We start from the raw sequence: 19,286 nt of genomic DNA on the forward strand, positions 1-19,286 counted from the left end.
GAATAACTTTTGTCCTAGCAGTAACATGCAAAAAAAGGCAGTCCTCCAATCCATTAGAGAGCCACGGATTTTCCCTATTATTTTAGCAAACCGAAAATTCCTAAAAATTACCTCTGGTATGCAAAGACATTCTTTGTTCACAAGCAGAAAATGCAGACTTCTCCAACAGAACTACAGGAGGCAATGGAATCGTGGGGAATCTATGGGGAAGTTTCTAAACACCACCCCGTGGACAATAAACACCCATTAAACCCCGTTGTTAACGTGAAAGCTAATTACACTCTTTCATTTGTTTTTATTACCACCGACTCGGTGAGTGTGTCAATAAACAGCACATTAGGCTCTGCTCTGTTCCTAATAAAGAATGTTTTCTTGATTCAGCCATATACATACAAATGAGCCAAACCAAACAGCACACTCACTCGTTATTTGTTTTGTAGGCACTTCTCTAACTTAGTGCTCCTTCTCCCCTCTCTATCTTTCATCTCTAATACCCATTAAGCTGCACTACAATATAAACATCACATTGCGCTAACAGCACTGAACTTTGGGAACAACCTCCCAAAATCCATTTCCTATAAAAGCCAAATAGTTGTGTGTATCTTTACTGAACCCTGTGCAAGCTATGCTGCACTTAATTAAGATTGAAATGCAAAGCCAGGGTAGCATCTTCTGTTGTTGTTGGCTGCTACTGCATAAATAGTTTAAATGGTGCTTGAAACCTGAAAGAAAATGTGCAGCAATTCATGGAGCAGCTGACCAGGGAGAGCTCAGTGCTGCTGTGGCTGCTTCAGACCCTGCCATCCCACCAGCCCCTCTGACAGCCAACACGGGCAGGCCCCTTCAGTCACCCAACTGCTGGACAGTAAAAATGAAACAGGACAAGGGATTATCATCAGTTTGGGCAAAACTCAAAGTTGCCTTCTAACTTTGAAGCCAAAAACTGTCCTTGGTTTCACTTTCAGTTTCAGGGGTTCAAGGAGTAGATAAACAATTCCTTGGCTCTACAGTGCCAACACAGCAAGTGAGGCATTGTCTGGGTCAACAGTGGATTCTGTCTGTACTGACCCACAGGTTCAGTATGAAACTGGGAAAGCCCTTGGCTTGGACAAGAATGGTTCAGCAAATCTGAAGGCTTTGATAGTTAGTTCAAATTTACTTTAGTACATAAACATGGAGGAAAAAGGAAGACAGTGTGGAAGTTCTCTTGACATTCAAGAGGATGTTAAGCTCTCTCTATGAAAACTGAAGTCACTGGTTCCCTTTCCAGGCATCAGAGTAAACAAAAAATTATTTGAACTTTAACAGGCTCTTTGGTGGGAGAGAAACAACAATCCTGCATCCCTACCAAGCTAGTTTTATGCAATACAGGCACATGTGTTTCCTGTGTCTGGTTTGGACAAAAGCACAGTAGTAAAAGCCTTGGGGCTGTGGTTGTAAAATCCACTTTCAGAAATTCTCAGTATCTCCCTCTTTTAGCCTAGAGCTTCAACTCAGCCCTGTGAAAGGGTCTGTCTAACAGCAGTGTCAGACCACAGATGACACAAGAGCACAAGAAAGTCCTTATCACCACTACCACCAACAGCAATTTTATCAGCATAGCTGATCTGTTCAGTATTTTGGCCCAGGAGTACTCAGAGCAGAAAGCATCTCTCCCACAGGCTGATTCATCCAGCAGGCTGCTTCCAGCAGCAACCTGGGCCAACTCACTCCAACACAGCAAGTCTTGAGACTCAGAACAACCACAGGACTCATAAATTCACACAGTGCAGCCCAGGACTTGTGGCTTCCAAAAATGAAACATCAGATATTCCATACAGACCACAAAAATACCTCTTCTTTATTTTGATGTATATATATATATATGTATATATATATATATATATACACACATACATATAAGACCTTTATATAACCTGTCACCACAACATTCTTTTATTCAAACACTGTTCCATCTGTATAATAAATAAACAGTGATAACAATTATTTTTTCTCTTTGGAAATCAAACAGTCCCAACTACACAGGAAGATGTGGTCAAACAGGGGACTCTTCTTCACAGCCCAACACAGCCCAAATGTGAAACGTTAAATGCTTCATTTCTCCAGGAAGTTTCTCTTGGATGACTACACCCAAGTGAAACTGAGAGAAGTTTTCTTTTCTTTTCTTTTTTTTTTTTTTTTTTGTAAAGAACCAAGTGAACATTTGAACCTAATTATTTCCTTATCCTTCTGTACCAAAAGCAAGTTTGGACATTTCACTGTGTGAAGCTCCAAAGGAGTATCTTTATTAAAAAAAAGGAAAAAAATAAAAGAAACAAAAAAGAAACGAAAAAAAAAAAAAAAGAAACAGAACAACCAGACCAAGCCAACAAATAACAGTAAAAATCAATAAATCCCTCCACAACTGGAATCATCACTGCCCTCTACAGTCTTTTGGGAAAATGCTGTTCACTGACCAGCTTGAGCTATTCTATTAGCAGACACACACAGACGTATGCACTGTGGCTTTAAACTATTCTCAGTTAAAAACAGATTCAAACCCACTTTTTTTGGCTGTATTGTCTTTACGATTTCATGCTGAATTTTTAACTACCTCAAGCCTGTTTTTTATGGGGCTGCCTAGGTTACCACAGTGATAGGCATATCAAATCTGTCTCAGTGCCTCCAGCTGGGCAGAGCAAGGCATCCCTGCCTGGTCTCCATGGGAAGCACCTTGCTGGACCCAGAGCACCTTCCAGGAACACGTAAGGATGGCCACACACACCAGGGCTGGTGCCAAACCACCAGTCCCAGCAGCAGCTTCATGAGCAGCTGGAAATCACCATGACGTACAACTCTTCAGGGCAGCTAGGAAATCAGAAGTCAAAACATGACCCCAAATGTAGGGAGGAAAAAAAAAATCCAAAACCAGGCAGGAACTGCAGTACTTTACAGTAAGTCCTCTTTGGAAATCTGAGAACTGGGAGAGAATAAGGGGAAAACCAAAACCAGTTTGAATAATGCATTCTTTCTACTATTCAAAAGCAGGAGTATAATGGGCTGTATCTTGCCCATTTCAGAACATTTTCAACATGACAGGAAAGAGGGAACATCCTCTGTCAAAGTAGCAGCAGGCAACTTCCATATTAGGTCAGCATTTCTGGGTTGTTATTCAAATCTAGCAAGAGAGATGGAAGCAGAGCCAGGAGCTGGCACAGTGCTATTCATCACAGGGAGTGCTGTGGTGCCAAGCTGAACTGTACAGTACAGGCTCAGAAAAAAGCATTCCCAGAGTCAACACAACATAAGCCTCCAGCCCCACTTTTTCCTCTGTGGCCTCTTGGGAACAAAGCACAATATTAAGCCAGCCTGGGACAAACCTCAGAAGATGTTTTTTACTTTGCAGGCCTGTTTTCGCATATACAAATTGTCTGAAAAAGTATTATGGGACAGCAGAAATGTGGAAATAGCTATTTTGATGCACAGTGCAGACAAGCTGTCTGATTTTAAGACACATTTGCCTGTTTTCAATGAGCTTAACTATTCAGTTTAAGCCCAACTTTTTGGGTATGCAGAAAAACAAAAACAGGAAAACAATTGTGATGCTGGGTTCCATGTAAGTGAATGCACAGCCCTTCCAGTCCAGGTATGTGCCATGGCTAAAGAAGCAAGACAAGGAATGCCCAGAGGCACTTCCAAACTCCAGTGCCAAAGCCCCAGAGGTTTGGTTTTGCAGTGGAGCTCTCAGCAGGCACCTCCAGCAGCAGACGGCCCGTTCAGCATTTCCAATATATGGTCTAAGGCTGAGATCTCAAACACAGTAATTTCCTCCCAGCTAAAGACTTGGCAAAAAAATCTCTGGTCAGACCAGAAGCAGATTGAATTTTAAGAATAGATTAAGTTTATATTGGAAAGAAGAAACATTTATTAAAAAACCCTCACAATGTAAAGCAATCAAGGCCAGATTAGGTTCTGCAGTTACTGGCTGAGAACTCAGCAGGCTCCAAAAGCATCTCTGCTCAGTCCACAGAGATCAACCTCCACCATACTCTGAGTGTGACCTCCTCCTAAGAGGCCATGAAATGAAAGATTTTTGAAAATATTAATTCCAAGACAGGATGATTTCATTTTCCTCTTAAGATAAGCAGTTGGATCACCCCCATCCCTGGGGATATTCTATCAAATCTAAACTATCAGGAACCCTTCCCAATCAACCCTACTAGGAAATAATTCTGCCAGCTTCCTTAGGTCGTAAAATAGACACAGCTGAAGCAGAAGAGCCCAGAATTACAGAATGGTATGATCACAATGAACATGGACACGGAATTTTCTTTTGGCTCAGGAGTCAGGCTAACCTTCCTCCAGTATCAGGACAGCTGTTGTGCTGCTGGAAGCTCTGCTTTAGTTCAAGGCAGCCTGGACTGAGATCAATGGCCTTGTCTAATGACATAACAGATAAGTGACGTTTCCCCCCAGTGCAGCCAGGCCCTGGAAGCATCACAGGATAATGACACAGAGAAACAGCTACACTGGGAGATCTGATGCAGCAAAACCCTGTTACAGCCTGCACTGTTAGACAGAAACAAAAAGTATCTGTTAAAAAACTGGGATGTGCTTTACAGGGAAAAAGAATGGTTACAATTCCTTCAAAAGCACAGAGGGGAGCACCCAGAAATGCACATACTTGACATTAGTGTTGGTGCAGATGATGTATTCAATCTCATCAGAATAAGGGTTCTGAAAGGTGAAGCTGCTGGTTCTGATCAGCATCCACTCCCGGTTTTTGGTGCGAAACCGATACATCACAGACAGGACTTGACCTTTCAGTTTCACCACCTGCAAAGCCATTTGAAAAGGTTAATAACAGGAGATTGCTATCTGCTGTGCAAATGAATAGTCAACAGCAGCAACTGGTGCATTTTAAACTTGAATTACAGAAAGCTACAGGGACAGCAGAGAAATTTTGTATTTGGAGAGAATACACAAAATCCTATCCATGTTTACAGCTATCTCCTTCAGGATGAAATTCTCATGCTTTGTCATATAAAGTGCCAATTTCCAGCCTTCTTAGAAAAAGAATACAGGCTCAGGACAATCATCAGGTTGTGATACAGGAACACAGGAACTTCAAGAATGTTTTAATGCAAAACACTTATAAAGAGATTGACAGAAACCAAACTGAGGATCTTTTAAATGTGTATCTGTAAACCATAAACCAATCACTGCAGCTAAACAAAAGCCCACAAAAAAAGCCATTTTGAGGTTGACTGCTTTTCTGCTTGGATACCCAGCAATACAATTAATATGTGTGATAAATCAGCAGCAAAATTAGGACAATGCTTAAACACAGTGGTGTTCATTTTTTGTTTTTCTAGAAACCACCAGGGGCTGGTTCCTCCCCACCCCAAACATATTAAAAGACTCTCTAGGATGGCAAATCCTCATGCTTTGTCATATAAAATGCCAATTTCTAGCCTGCTTATAAAAAGAATACAGATTCAGGACAATCATCAGGTTGTGCTGTTATCCCAACACAGGAACTTTAAGAATGTTTTAATGCAAAACACTTATCAAAAGATTGACAGAAACCAAACTGAGGATCTTTTAAATGTGTATCTGTAAACCATAAACCAATCACTGCAGCTAAACAAAAGCCCACAAAAAAAGCCATTTTGAGGTTGACTGCTTTTCTGCTTGGATACCCAGCAATACAATTAATATGTGTGATAAATCAGCAGCAAAATTAGGACAATGCTTAAACACAGTGGTGTTCATTTTTTGTTTTTCTAGAAACCACCAGGGGTTGGTTCCCCCCCACCCCAAACATATTAAAAGACTCTCTAGGATGGCAAATTGCTAACAAGAATCACTTGCTTCTGGCTTAAAAGAGTGAGCCAGTGTTTGAATGGAGAGAACACTGATAAGCCACTGTCCATTTTCACAGAATAAATTCCCTGCTTGCACAGGCTATGTGTTTCCAGCTAAGAATTCAGATGTCTGGGTTTGGTAACTGAAGTTTTGTTCAAGTCAACAGTTGGGCACCAAGTGAGGATTAAGAAGCAGCCAAATAAAGTACATTCAAAGCAATTTTCTCACATTGGCCCTGCAACTGCATTTCACGTGTTATCCAACAATCTGGGGTTAAGCCAGAAGAAAACTTTCATGGTTCAGCTGGCACTTACCTGGCCTATCTCTGTTTATATTTTACAGCTTTTCCACCAGGCTAGCTCAGGGATGCCTCAAGGAAGGAAAGGGAAGGTCTACTGCAAATAAATGCCACATCTTGTGGATTCTTAATCATTAACATCTGGAATTTACTTTTTATTAGCCATCTGCAGCCTGTATTCTCTAAAACTAGAAGTTCCACTATTTACCCTCTGTCTTCATTGACAAGCAATTAGACTAAGAAAAATGTTCCAATCCTGCTTTTTTCAGAGGTTTGCACTTCAAATTAATCAACTGGATATGGGACTAAATGGAAAGAATGCAAACAGAAGATAATGCAAATAGAAGACACAAGCTTTAGTAAAGCCCAGGAAAGTTCAAAATCCTAAGGAAGTAAATGACTTTTGGTTGGTTTTCTTGGGGGTTTTTTAATGCTTTTACAGGGTTTTTCTGAGCTCACTGAGCAACATTCTTTTATCAGCAATTTTCTACTACCACACCCAGGGCAGCAACCACAGAGCTGGTGTAGAGTGTTCAATCTGAATAGTATTCTACTGGGTATCCAACAGCTGTAGACTGGACTCTTTGATATTAACCTGTATTTGTTTGTCTTAGCCTTGAGACTATCTTATTCTGGCCTGATTTTTCCCACCCTGATGAATGAATTTATCTTCCCAAGGAAATAAAGCTCTGAGATAGATACTGGCAGCTGACCAAAAATTGCAAAACCCACCCTCCCTCCCTCCCTCCTCTGTTATGCACTAGCCTGGTTGTGATACTGTCAGCAAATAAGAAGTGTCAAGTTTTCAGGTTTTAGGAAGAAAAGAAAAGAGTTTATTTGAAATCACAGTTACCTTTTTAATTAAGAGATTTCTAAGTCCAAACTAACTAATAAAACAAACAACGATCTATTACCCTGAAACCCTGATTAAGCAAACAGTAATTCTGCAATAATATATAAAGCAGAGAGATTGCTGTGGGAAAATCCTGAACTGTCTTAAGACAGAGCACACAAACAAACAAGCATAAAGAATTTCAAAGCTAATGATTAAACTTTACTTTCTTATATTCTTCAGAAATAAAAACCACCTGGTGGAAAGCTGAACTGTTTACTTCAGTCTTTCACTGCATGATGGGAATAACAGCCCCAATCACACTGCTACTGTACTGAACAAAAATACACCCAAGAAGGCATTGCCTGCTAAGGAAACAACACATTTTTTCATAGATTGGACATAGATTGAGTGAGCAAGAACTTTCACTTCTAATTGTATTTTTTCCTGCTGTCTTTCTTCATGACCTCAAGCAAACCATGTAGGCCCCTGATCCAGCAAATCACTTGTGCACATGCCTAGCAGTGAGTGGTAACAGTGGAGTCCCCAGCAGCAGAGCTCAGGGACACACTGGCAGCCTGCCACAGCCTGATCTCCCTCCCAGGGAACATGGGGAGGACCAAATCATTAACTGCAATGTTAGCCAGCCCTGCTGAGACCCAGGCAATCACTGGATGGATTCCCTGCAGAGGATGTTTGACAGGCCATTATCCAGCAGCTCTCTGTCACTGTCCCTTGGACAGATGAGTGGAATCAATCATTTGGGCACCACTGAAAAACAGCATATGTGTTCTCACTGCTCTGGTGCCACTGGTGCCATCAGGCAGCAGTTCAGGGAGCTGAACCAGCCCAAAGCTGGAAGTTCCAAGCAGAAGGAATTAGGGCCTCAGCCCTCCCAGCAAGGCCATCCATGCCAGCACCAAGGCAGCAGGAAGGTGGGGAAGAGGCAAGCAGGAGAGAAGAGCTGACTCCTGGTGACAGACCCCTGTCAGGAGGATCCAGCTGCAGCATCACACCCCCAGCCAAGCTGGGGCAGAGGAGACGTTCTGGGTGTGGTGACCGGTTTAAAGCATTGAACTCTCACAGCCTGTGAACCAACATCTTGAATTTAAAAAGGCTGCTGTTTGCACTCAATCTGTGCAAGGGAACTGGAGGCACACTTGGCCATGGGCTGATAGTCCCTGTTGAAGGGGGATGGTGAGAAACAGCTCAGGAGGACAGATATCTTACACCATCTCCAACACTTCTGCAGAGACCATAACCTCAGTGTCACAATCTGTTCTAGGGACACAGCATTTAGTTGTTTTTCCCCCAGAGGCTCTGTCTGTGCATGCCATGCCTGAACAAACAGTTGGCTATACAAATTACTTAGAAGTCACTTCATATCCACATTTCACAGCTGAAAATACATCTCAGCATCCAACACAAGATGCATCAACACAACTCAGTTGAGCTATTGGCTGTTGCTAGAAAATCTGGAACCACTTAGATCAACTGAGCCTCAGCAATAGTTAAACATCCTGTTCTGGGTGTTCTGGTGCAGCAGGAAAGGTACTGAAAAGACCAGCAATAAGGAGACAGCTCAGGGAAAGCCCTGCTAATGCATGAAACAGCAAGCTCTGCAAAGGAATAAATGTCATTGATTCAGCTGATGTAAATGTGGCCCACGGTAACATTTAATCCAAACCAGTAACTCTTCCCGCATGTTGCATTTCTTTTGTTACTTCCCTGTACACTTTTCAATTTCTAACAGAGAAAAAGCCAAATTACATGTTGATGTAAAGTGGTGTAATGCCATTAAAGTACATGAAGAAGCAAATCATCTATGCTAGCAGAGAACTCAGTTACAAACAATCCAGCATCACAGAGGGATGTAACTACTTCCCAACCAACAGCCCATTTTGGAAGGTAAATCATTTTGGTTACCACTTAACATAGGGGGATCAATACAGGCATCTCCAAAACAGTTCACTCTGTGCAGCAAAAAACCAGATATATAACTAGAACTTATTTATGAAAATACTGTCTACCCACGCTGCAGTTTAAGCCACCATTTATCATGCAGGTTAACCAACTGATAACTGACCAACAAATTGTTTTGTATCTTGCCACTTCTTCTCTTGCATAAAAATAAAGTAAGATAAAAACTACTTCTGTGGACAAAATAATAAAGTGTGGAACAAAAGGAGCAGGACACAGCACCTGTTGGAAACTCTCTCGCAAATGGCTTTGGTCTTCAGGATGGCAGAACTCTAAAATATCTTTCCCCAGAAGATCCTAGAACAAAACATAAAGCTATGTAAAAAACCCAAGCCACAACACAAAATGCATATGCAGACCTGCAAGTAATTCTTGCAAACACAAGCTCTACCAAACTTAATGGGACTACTCAGTTAATCAGGGATGAACCACACAAACAAGGTTTGTAGACACCATGCCCCATGTTTTTACAAAAGAGTTTAAGTTATTTTCTAATACCTGTGAAATGATGTCTTGAGAAGACTGACATCTGCTACTACAGCTCATTTTATGGCACTAATCTTTGTAAAAACACTTATTATAAAGTTTATTATTATAAACTTAAAATTAAAAAAAAATATGAATAAGCAAATGAACAAGGAACTACTTTTGCCTCTAAATTGCAACTGCTGGGAGTTATCTGAGGGATAGCTGTGGCTCATTTACTATTCTACTCAGTTCTGTACTAGCCTGCTGTTCAGAGGAGCAGATGTAAGCCTAAAGGAAAATAGATGCTGTAAATTATGTTTGCTTACTGTTCAAGAGATTGGCAGAATCAAAGGTCTACAGGACTAAAACTCTCTCCAAGCACTGTTAACTTCCTATCACAGAAATGTCTTCATTGGAAAGCTGTGCAAGGTTCAGAGCACTCCGCTGTTCGAATTTTAATCAGATCTAAACAGATACCCCACACCGAGGCGTGGACAGCAAAGAAAAACGAGCAGCATTCAGTGCCTGATGTATGAATTATCAGCTACAAGTTCCTCATGTTTGCAATGGCATTTTCGGCATTAGCTGCACCCACTCTCCACATTCCCAGTGGCCACAGACCTGGGGCTGGTAGCCAATGACGCTGATGCACCTTGGGTCCACAAAGGTGATGACTCCATCCGAGTTGTGGCGGGACAGGAACTCCGTGGGCACCGACATGCCGTTCATGTCCATGCACACGGGAGAGCTGGTCACCTAGGGCCAAGAGAGCCACAGCAGTCACCCAAAGCCACGGCTGACCCACAGCTAAAGGACAGAATCTGCTGGCAGACTGCTAGCAGCTGAAGGAAGTAAAATGAAACAACAGCACAGATAAATGGGAAAACGGCCTTTAGGCCAGTTTGCAGGGTAAGTATCTCACCCCATGGCATCTAGTGAGGATTAACAGCACAGCAGAGAAACAAACACAGCAGAAGTTCCCAGGAAGGGGGGATTTACTGAGGATGAAAGTCCAGCATCAGGCATTGTGGTTCCTATCTCTGTCAACCATGAATGAATGACTTGCAGAGGACAATGCAGTCCACCCGTCTTAGGATATGAAACCAACCCATTATCTAATCAACAGAACTGCTCAGACTAAACACTCCTGTTTCAGGTAACATGAACCTCACCTGAAACAGCTACAGGACCTGAACCACATTCTCCAGAGGCTGAGGTAGGGGATATCAGACCAGCAAGTGGCTGCTTGTAATGAAAAACACAGCTCTCTAAATATTCTCAAATCTCACCGGAAGATTGTGTGAGAACTGTGTGTTTTCAGCTCTCTGCCTGAAATCTGTGCTATCAGGCCACTTCATATCCATTATTTCCCACTGGAGGTACAAAGGAGACCACTGATTTTTTTACAACTTCCAGAGCTATCTCTGCTAACAATGCAAAATGAGTAAAATCTTATTTTTTTGCTAATTCAGAGCTGATCAGACAGTTAACCATCTGCAAGGTTTCAACTTGCTGTTAGAGAACAAGAGTTTTTAATTTGTGCACCCTGACTCCTTTCTGATTTAACCCACCACAGAGCTTCCTCCTGCCCGCCCGCACATACCACAATGGCTCCTCTAATGTAACAGACATTTTGACATTACTTGGAAATAATTTTTCTTTGGAAGTTGTAACACATGAACACCCATAACTTCCTCCTTTCCATTAGTGGAATATATTACTCTTGATTATGAAAGCATGATTAACCTGCAACTCATCCTGCAGTACTTGTGCAGCTCTGCCATGGCCATGCAGAGCCACTCTGCAGATGTGCTAACACCTGCAGGCTGCTCACCTCGGGTAAGATGGGTCTGGCCCCTGTGCAAGGGTCATTCCACCTTGTCAGGAGGAGTGATCTCCTCCTAGCAGATGGCAGCAAGTGCAGGGGATCAAGCAAGAGGCTCAAACATGTTCACCCATGGCAGAATTCCCAGACCAGGAAGATAAAAACTGTCCTCCCTGCTGTGGGGAAGGAGATTCACCACGGCTGCTTTAGCTCACAGCTCTGAACTCATTGCTCAGCAATGCACAAAGGAGGAAATGCACTACAACAATTGCAACCCTCTGCACAAAAAAGGAAGGATAATGTTTTTCTCCAGTTCCTTCAACTCACATCTCATCTGAATGCATAACACAATACATGCTGAGAATAAAGCTATGATTTCTGAAGTGCCTCTTGACTACTCTATCTTTACCATTTTCAGAATAACTCCTGCAATCACAGTTTTTCAAGTAGTTGATTAGTCAGAGAGTGAATGACTGGAAAAATGGCAGGGAGTGTATCACTGGCTCTGGGGGTCACGTTAACCCACCACCTGCAGCACCTGCACTGCCACGTTTCTCACTACCTCCAACACCCCAGCCCTACACACCCTGGAGGCATGTAAAAAGTTACAGTCTAGTAGCAAAACAGTGTGCAATTCTTTTAGAACCACACCAGAACAATGATCATGCTCTCAGAAATAGTTTGTATATGGAAAGACTGGCATTACCTGAAGCCTTCCTATTGCCACGAGGCAGTATTTACTACCTTGTCCCACATCAGCATCTTCTTCTGGTATAGTCATTCCTGGAGTAAGCAATAATAAATACTGTTATAATTAGGAAATTGGGATAAACAGAGATGCTGTTGTCCTAGCTCTATACTTTTCTAGATGCTCTAAATCTTACAAAATAACCTAATTTTCTTCTCTAAGATTCAGTCATTATTTCTGGGTTCAGATCAGATGATGCTTCTCAGTTGTGCTCAATCCTATATACCTCACATGTATACACAGTACTCACAGCAGCAATTTTGGCTGCTGAAGACAAAGCAGATACTAAAATTTCATTATACACCAAGATGGACAATAACATTCCCACGAGTGCTGCTCCACCAGCACGTTATGGAACAATGGGGTCACTTAACACGGTCAGTGAATGCACGCTATGTTCAGTTTTCTTTGTAAATAATATTTTATAATGAGCCTTAAAAACAAGCCCCAGCCTAAATTAATCACTAATTCTGTGCTCATATTGAACAGCTGGTTTTACTTTTTTCTACAATGGACTAAACTTGCGTTGTTACATTGAAAGACTGAAAAAAATGCGGATGCTTTGCTAACACTGCTCGTTCCAGCTGTGTAACAGGAGTGACTACTATAAACACAGGAACAGCTTCAAAATATACATGTGTACTATTTTCCATCTCAGTGTTTCACAAATAGGAACATTCAGATTAGCACTGTTTTCTTGCTTGTTGGCTAAGCTTTGAGCTAAGGCTATTTCCCAACTCCAGTACTGAGATACCAAGTTCGTATAAAACACTTGGAAAAACGTCTTCCAGGAGTGACACCACTGACCTATTTTAAGTGATCTGTAAACTCTTTCACAAGGATTTTCAAGGAATTCAGTCATAACAGGCAGTGAATCATTTAAGAGGCACTTCAAAGCATTAACAAAATTAATTGCAAAGCAGCTACCATTTCTGAAACAACAGCCACTTTATTTTTTACATTTATAATCCCCAGTGTAAGACAATCTTTGGACAGTCCACAGGATGACAACACACCACTTTCGTAAATGACATCTCTGAAAAATGACTAAAAATGTTGGTGAATGGAGTCATCTCTAAGGATGTTATTTTGTATCAAAACAGTTGAATATTATCTGACCATCAGCTTTCAAACAGCATTTTACAGGTATTTTTTGGTCTTCTGACTATACACTGAACTATACAATAAAACAAAATACACCACGTATGAAGGAACCCTCCCCCCATCTTTTTGTACAATATATTGAAACTTGTTCTGCAGTCACTTCACAATCTGGGGTGCACAAAACATTATTTGCAGCCCCCTACTGATAACTAGAATTTTATCAAGGGGAGCTTTACAAAGGAGAAGCATTATTATCTAACAAGTGTTGAGTTACGTTTTAAGGACATAACTCTAAGCATTCCAGTTGGATAACCTTAACCAAAAGATCCCTTTCAAATGGAGTTTTCCATTTGAGAAGGACACATTTAAAGTATATTCCCTTGACCTCAAAAGCTTTCTCCAATCATTTCCTTAGTGGCACAGAGTATTGCAAAGGACAGCAAAGATACAGCTGGACAGCTTCCACTTTGCATAATCTTTTTTTCTCTGTAGCTTTCAACAGTGATTTCCTTTTTAGGAACTTGGTCCATGCTTGTTACTGGTCAAATAAAATCAAAGTAACATAAACAGCCTCCAAAATTAAACCTAGCTAAGCAACATTATTTCTGATGTCACTTTGTTGACAAAGGGAGGCTGTTGTTCTAATTTTTGTCTTTTTTTTCCCCTTTTGCCCAAGATGGATTACATTTTGTCTGTATAGCAAAATGGAAAATATCTTAGTTGGGTTATGCCACACTCTATGAATAAAAACCAATCTGCCTGCAATTAATCAATACATGACCCAGTGGATTGTTAACCCCTTCCCAAAGTGCCTAGTGAAAAAATATGACAAAAAGATTTTCAGCTTCTCTGCAATGTAGGTGATATTACTGGCAGCATTCCACAGTGAGAAATTATTTTCTTTATTCTTCAGCTGATATTTCCAAAGATTCAACTCTGGGTGTCTTTATATGGGAGGGTGCATTTGTAGATGAGATTTACTTTTGCTTTAGCACACTTCCTATTGAACACACTCCAGTATGGACAGGTAAATGAAGATGTGCACTGTACTTTCTACCAGTTTTTCCAGCTCTTAAGACAATGCAATAGTGCTCCTTAACATCACCAAGTACCATCATTATTGCTAAAAAAAGTTGTAAGAGCTTGAAGGAAATCAGCCACGAAAATGACCTTTAGGGGGCAACAACAAAATAAACATCCTTCAGTTATTCACATTCTTTATGTGTAACCCTGGGAGAGGGTTTATTTCTCAACACCAAATATACATCCCTCTCAAATAATAAATATTGTGCTGTGCTTGCCTGAGTTCACATCAACAACTGGCACAGCTAAGCTGCAAGTGAGCATCACAAATAGAATGCTGTGCCATCAGAGGTTATATTTAATTTCCAAGTGTCTTCTATACCAGCAAAGAGTTTCCCACAGGGCAACAGCATGTGTTGGTGTGGATGTAAGGAAATTTTTAGTTTTCCTAATGAGCTTCCAGGCAGCTCTAACAACAGAAAAGCATCTTCTGCTTTCTTTCTCTACCCTTCTGCCCCACATCTTCTGTGAGACACAGAACAGTGCTGGTGGATTTATGGTTTTATTTCACTACACTAAAAAATAAATTATTTACAGTTCTTTAAAAAGATGGAATTTAAGTGTCCAGTGGTCACCAGCAATCCCCTGATAATGCCTGTCTCCATTAGATGAACTTCTTGTTAGTTACTTGCCTGGGAAGAAACTACACTGTGTGACTTTATCTCTCATAGAAAACAATGCAAAAAGGCTTTCACAAAAAAGGCTGTGGATAGCATACTAAGGATAAAAGTCGCATGAAAAATCCCAATAAAAACTAAATTAACCACTCTTCAAAAAAATAAATAAAGCCTTAAAAATGACAGAACTGCAAGGAATATTCAAGCAACTATTTTGTTTTGTATTGGAAGAGGGAGTACTTTGCACAAATGTCCAGATTCTGGCCAAAACTTTAAAATAACCTAACAGCTTTGGCATGCTGTGGTTAAGATGTTACCGTAAGTCTGACTTGGAAGATTAAAATGTTTCTTTTTTAACTAAAGAGAAAAAAGAGATTTCAACATTATCTGAATTTAACATTATTCTGACTCTTTATTCGAATTTCAAAACATGTATCGAGCTCTTTGCTTCACTCTGTGCTTTTGTGCAGATCCTGGCTTTGATTTACAGAAAACTACCAACATCCTGACAGACTTTATCTTCTCTCTCCACCAAATCTTATGCCACGAAAAGAAAGCAAAACAAACCTATTAGGAAAATATCATATGGACCACAGAAGACTCATTTCCTTCCAGGAATGAAGTATTCAGATGGGAAAAAAAACAGAAGAAAATCAAATCTTGCTTAAGTTGAAAACAGGAAAAAAAAACCCAGGAGAAGGTCAGCACTTCTCAGTTTTATGACTGGCTATGAACTTGAAGCACTGTCTAGGCTGAAGATCACAAGTTCCATCTGAGCTGCTTTGCTGGGAACAGAGGGACAAAGGCTGGGATTGCTGCTCAGTCAGCTTCAAACAAGGGGTCCTTTTACCTCATTGAAAATAACCCCACACCACACTCTCATTATTTAACCAAACATACACCATGACTGCTGGAACATCCAGAAGAATCTGACTGCTTTTTCCTTTGACTTCCACACCAAGTTTACACCTGATTAATTGAGGCCAGCATATAACCCATGGGGACAGAAGTGTGTAGGTATGCCTGGTTTTACACTTGATCTTAATTTTACCTGTCTTTTAGGTGCAATGGAGAAAAATGAAGAGATCATTAACACACAGCCTGAATGGAGGCTGAGGCAGGATGCTTCCCCTGTTTCCTCTCCCCTTTCTCAGTGAAGAAGGGGCTGATGACAGTCTGCCAGTACATGAGCCTTGCTGCTCCACAAAAGTGAGAAAAACCACAAAGGCAGGCTGGATGAGCCAGTGCCTTCATGCTGAACACAGACCTGAGCCATAACACAACAAATCCAGTCCTTAAAATACACCACCAGCTGTCTGTAGCTTATTCACTTTCACCTGTTTGAAGTACTCACATTACTCAGATCTGCACAGACTCCTCCCTGCAGCAGCACTGTCAAATAGTCTATCACACCAGTAATGATCACAAAGCGGTTCTCTTGATGCTTCTGTATCAACACTGATTTATTCAGAATGGGACTAAAAACCTGAACACTGGCCACAGACAATGCAATTCAAGCCAGAAAGAGAAAATACCAAGTGCTAAACAATTGAGACTGAACACAGATTAAAGGCATTTGTTAATACTGGTTCTTTTGCTTGTGAAAGTACACTTCATATTGTATATTAGCAATATAATTCACATCCTTTGAAAGAAAAGGATCTGGAGTTTATACCAGCGTCCACTTGGCAACTGAAAAATAAATGAAAATTATCTTTTTGATCACTGAATTTTTAAACAGCTGTGATTTAGCACAAGCCCATTTATTCCCAAGAATCCAGAGACCATACAGGGCTTGCTGATTTCAACAAAGTAATTTTATTACAGGGTAGAGAAGCCTTGGCAAATTCCATTACTGATGTAGTTATCGCATTTGCTTTGCAGATTATTGCAAAGTTGGATTACTACTGGAAATAAAAACAAATGGAGTGATGTTGTCACTTATTTACTCAAACATATAGGGGAACAATTCAGCCCATGGATATTCCCATCAACTCTGAAAGTCAATGGATACATGACAATCATCAACACAAAGTGGGGAAGACTGGAAAGGCAAATAAACAGTCATGAAAAAGGCCCTGATTCAATTCTGTGTGCCCTGGAAAAGGCACCCAGACATGACTAATAGAAGTAACAATTTGGATGGTAACACAGAAGACCAATGAAATTCCACATAAGGCTGTCAAAATCTAAAACATCCCTTAGGATTGTGCTATAGTTTGGAGGAATTAACATTGTGGAGGAGCACTGGGATATCATAAGGAGCACCATGTGATTTTGAGGAGTGGAGTAATAGAAATGGGATGAAATCCAACATTACTAAATGCATAAGCATGCACTTGGGGAACAGTAACAGTCATAAGCTAAAGCAACAGAAATAGGATGGAACTTGATATTACTAATTGAAACATCACAAAATTCAAAGCAAGATTTGCAGCTGACAAGTGAGAAAATGGCAACCTGGAAGACATATAAATTTATATCAGATGTCTTAGGAGGCCTGCAGGATGCACCACACAAAAGAGAAGGATGCTGCATCCTACACTGCCAGGCAAGACAGAAAATATTGTTTGTGTTATCTATCACTACAATCTCATCTGAAATAAGAATGTGTAGTGCCAGTGACCTACATTTTGAGAAGTGAAAATACAAACAATTGCAGAGAAAAGTCACAAGGGTAAAGAGAATGCATTCTGAGAATGGAAAGTAGAAGTGGCCTGAATTGTCTTTGCAAAGCCCAGGCTGACAGGATATAACCTCTCTTGGAAACACAGCAGAACACTGGAGAGACACAGAGGCACTAGGCATGAAAACTCCCATTTGACCTTATTGAAATAAAAACTTCTCATGAAGTAATAAGCAGCAAGGTTTTGGAAGAGTTGAGATGGGGAAAAGACCTCAGTAATGCCAGCTGGGATTTGATACCTGGCCAGTGGGCACTCAAAGACCCAGAAGACCCCTTTAATCCCAAGCTGTCCTGCAGAATTGGTGGCTTGAAGGGCACACACTGCCAACATCAGGACCTAGTGCTGACATGAGTTCATGCATCTGTAGTTCTGTATCAGCAACATACACCCCTGAAGAGTCACATGTCTTTAAACATCCCACAACATGAAGCAAGATTCTCCTCCAGGTTAAGCAAAATCTTATTTGACCTACACCTTCTTGAGGAGACACCCCATAGATCAAGGATGAATTCAATTGCATTTAGAATATCCAATATAAAAGTAAATCTTTTTGTAGAAGAAAACAAAACAGAAAAAACATCAATTTTCAGAGCACTCTACAGACACTGTGCTCTCATACTTTTGAGACAGAAGCAAAATTGGAACATCTTGATTCCTATTAAATCCTATTAGCAATAAGAGGGGCAGTTTTCCTCTGCTTCCAAAACCGCACTTCAGCAAAAAACCAACAAGAAGTTCACATCTGCACGCTGCTGTCTGCACACATTTGGTACAAACCACCTCTTAGGACTCATAATCCCTGGATCAATGTGATTTATGGCCGTGGTGTACAACCACAAAAGGGCAGGACAGCTCCTGGTTTGATTCTTTGATTCATGCCAGCAGGCGCTGTCACATCACAAACAACCTCTTCAACTCCTGCAAATGCCAAGGTCAGGTAACCCCACTCATCATGAGGTCTGGATGAGCTCCACTGTCTCCTCTTGGAATTTTTCAAAGGTAAATACTCCCATATGTAATATTGAGATCCAGCAGGTAAATGTTTTTCTCCACAGATCAAAGCAGTATGCCGAGACTTGATTCCGAGAAAAACAGCCTCAAAACAGAATTGATCACAAACACTGAACATTCTCAAGTAACACCATTACTGAGAACTTCCATGTGTCTGAAGTGAAATTACACATTTTCATACATAGGTGCTTGCAATTCAGCACTTAAGTATAAAAGCATTAACTGGTGTTTTCTAGAGGAACACAATCCTTTGTGTCCACCTTCTCAAAATGAGACCATTTTTACATTGGTTCATCAACATAAGTTGAAAACTGTTGGCCCCAGTTTGTGGAATCCTGCATTACTGGCAATTCCTACAGGTCCTCCGTGGCAATGAAATTGAGAAGGGTGTCACAGGGAAAACAGGGATGCCCTGAGTGAGTACAACAGCTGATTTCTCTTACCAAAAGCTTCTCAAGGTAAGCTTTAATCAGCCACCCCACTAAAACTCTTCCTGTTTTTCTAGCAGCAAGGAAACCTGAGCCAGGTTTTCAGCTGTCCTAAGGACAGTTTGGTGCACACTGTCTTCCATAAGGGATACAAACCTGCTGGTGGCCAAGCCTTGATATAGCCAGTGCAATGGACAACAGCATATTGAGCTTCACCTTCTTTCACTGGGCCCAGGCCATTCCTGAATGGACAAGAAACACAAAAACATCACATTGACATGCATAACAGCTTTATGTTTTCAAACTATGGCTACTAATGGTTTACCAGTATTTGTAAGTTATGCTGGAAACACCAGAG

General features: G+C 41.0%; 1 protein-coding gene across 2 annotated transcripts in view; it reads right to left on the bottom strand.

Moving 5' to 3' along the window:
* The window catches only part of ARNT2 (aryl hydrocarbon receptor nuclear translocator 2), a 95,053-nt gene that overhangs the window by 18,775 nt on the left and 56,992 nt on the right, over window positions 1-19,286 (bottom strand). For both annotated transcript variants that reach the window (XM_041418941.1, XM_041418940.1), the window contains 5 exons: window positions 19,085-19,170; window positions 11,957-12,033; window positions 10,047-10,181; window positions 9,180-9,254; window positions 4,664-4,815 (listed from right to left, as the gene is read on the bottom strand). In XM_041418941.1, the coding sequence (XP_041274875.1) occupies window positions 4,664-4,815; window positions 9,180-9,254; window positions 10,047-10,181; window positions 11,957-12,033; window positions 19,085-19,170 (525 nt within the window). The remainder of the gene's footprint in view (window positions 1-4,663; window positions 4,816-9,179; window positions 9,255-10,046; window positions 10,182-11,956; window positions 12,034-19,084; window positions 19,171-19,286) is intronic.

The sequence above is a fragment of the Onychostruthus taczanowskii genome, unplaced genomic scaffold, assembly GCF_017590055.1.
Source record: "Onychostruthus taczanowskii isolate IOZ18803 unplaced genomic scaffold, ASM1759005v1 scaffold6, whole genome shotgun sequence".
Classification (NCBI taxonomy): domain Eukaryota; kingdom Metazoa; phylum Chordata; class Aves; order Passeriformes; family Passeridae; genus Onychostruthus; species Onychostruthus taczanowskii.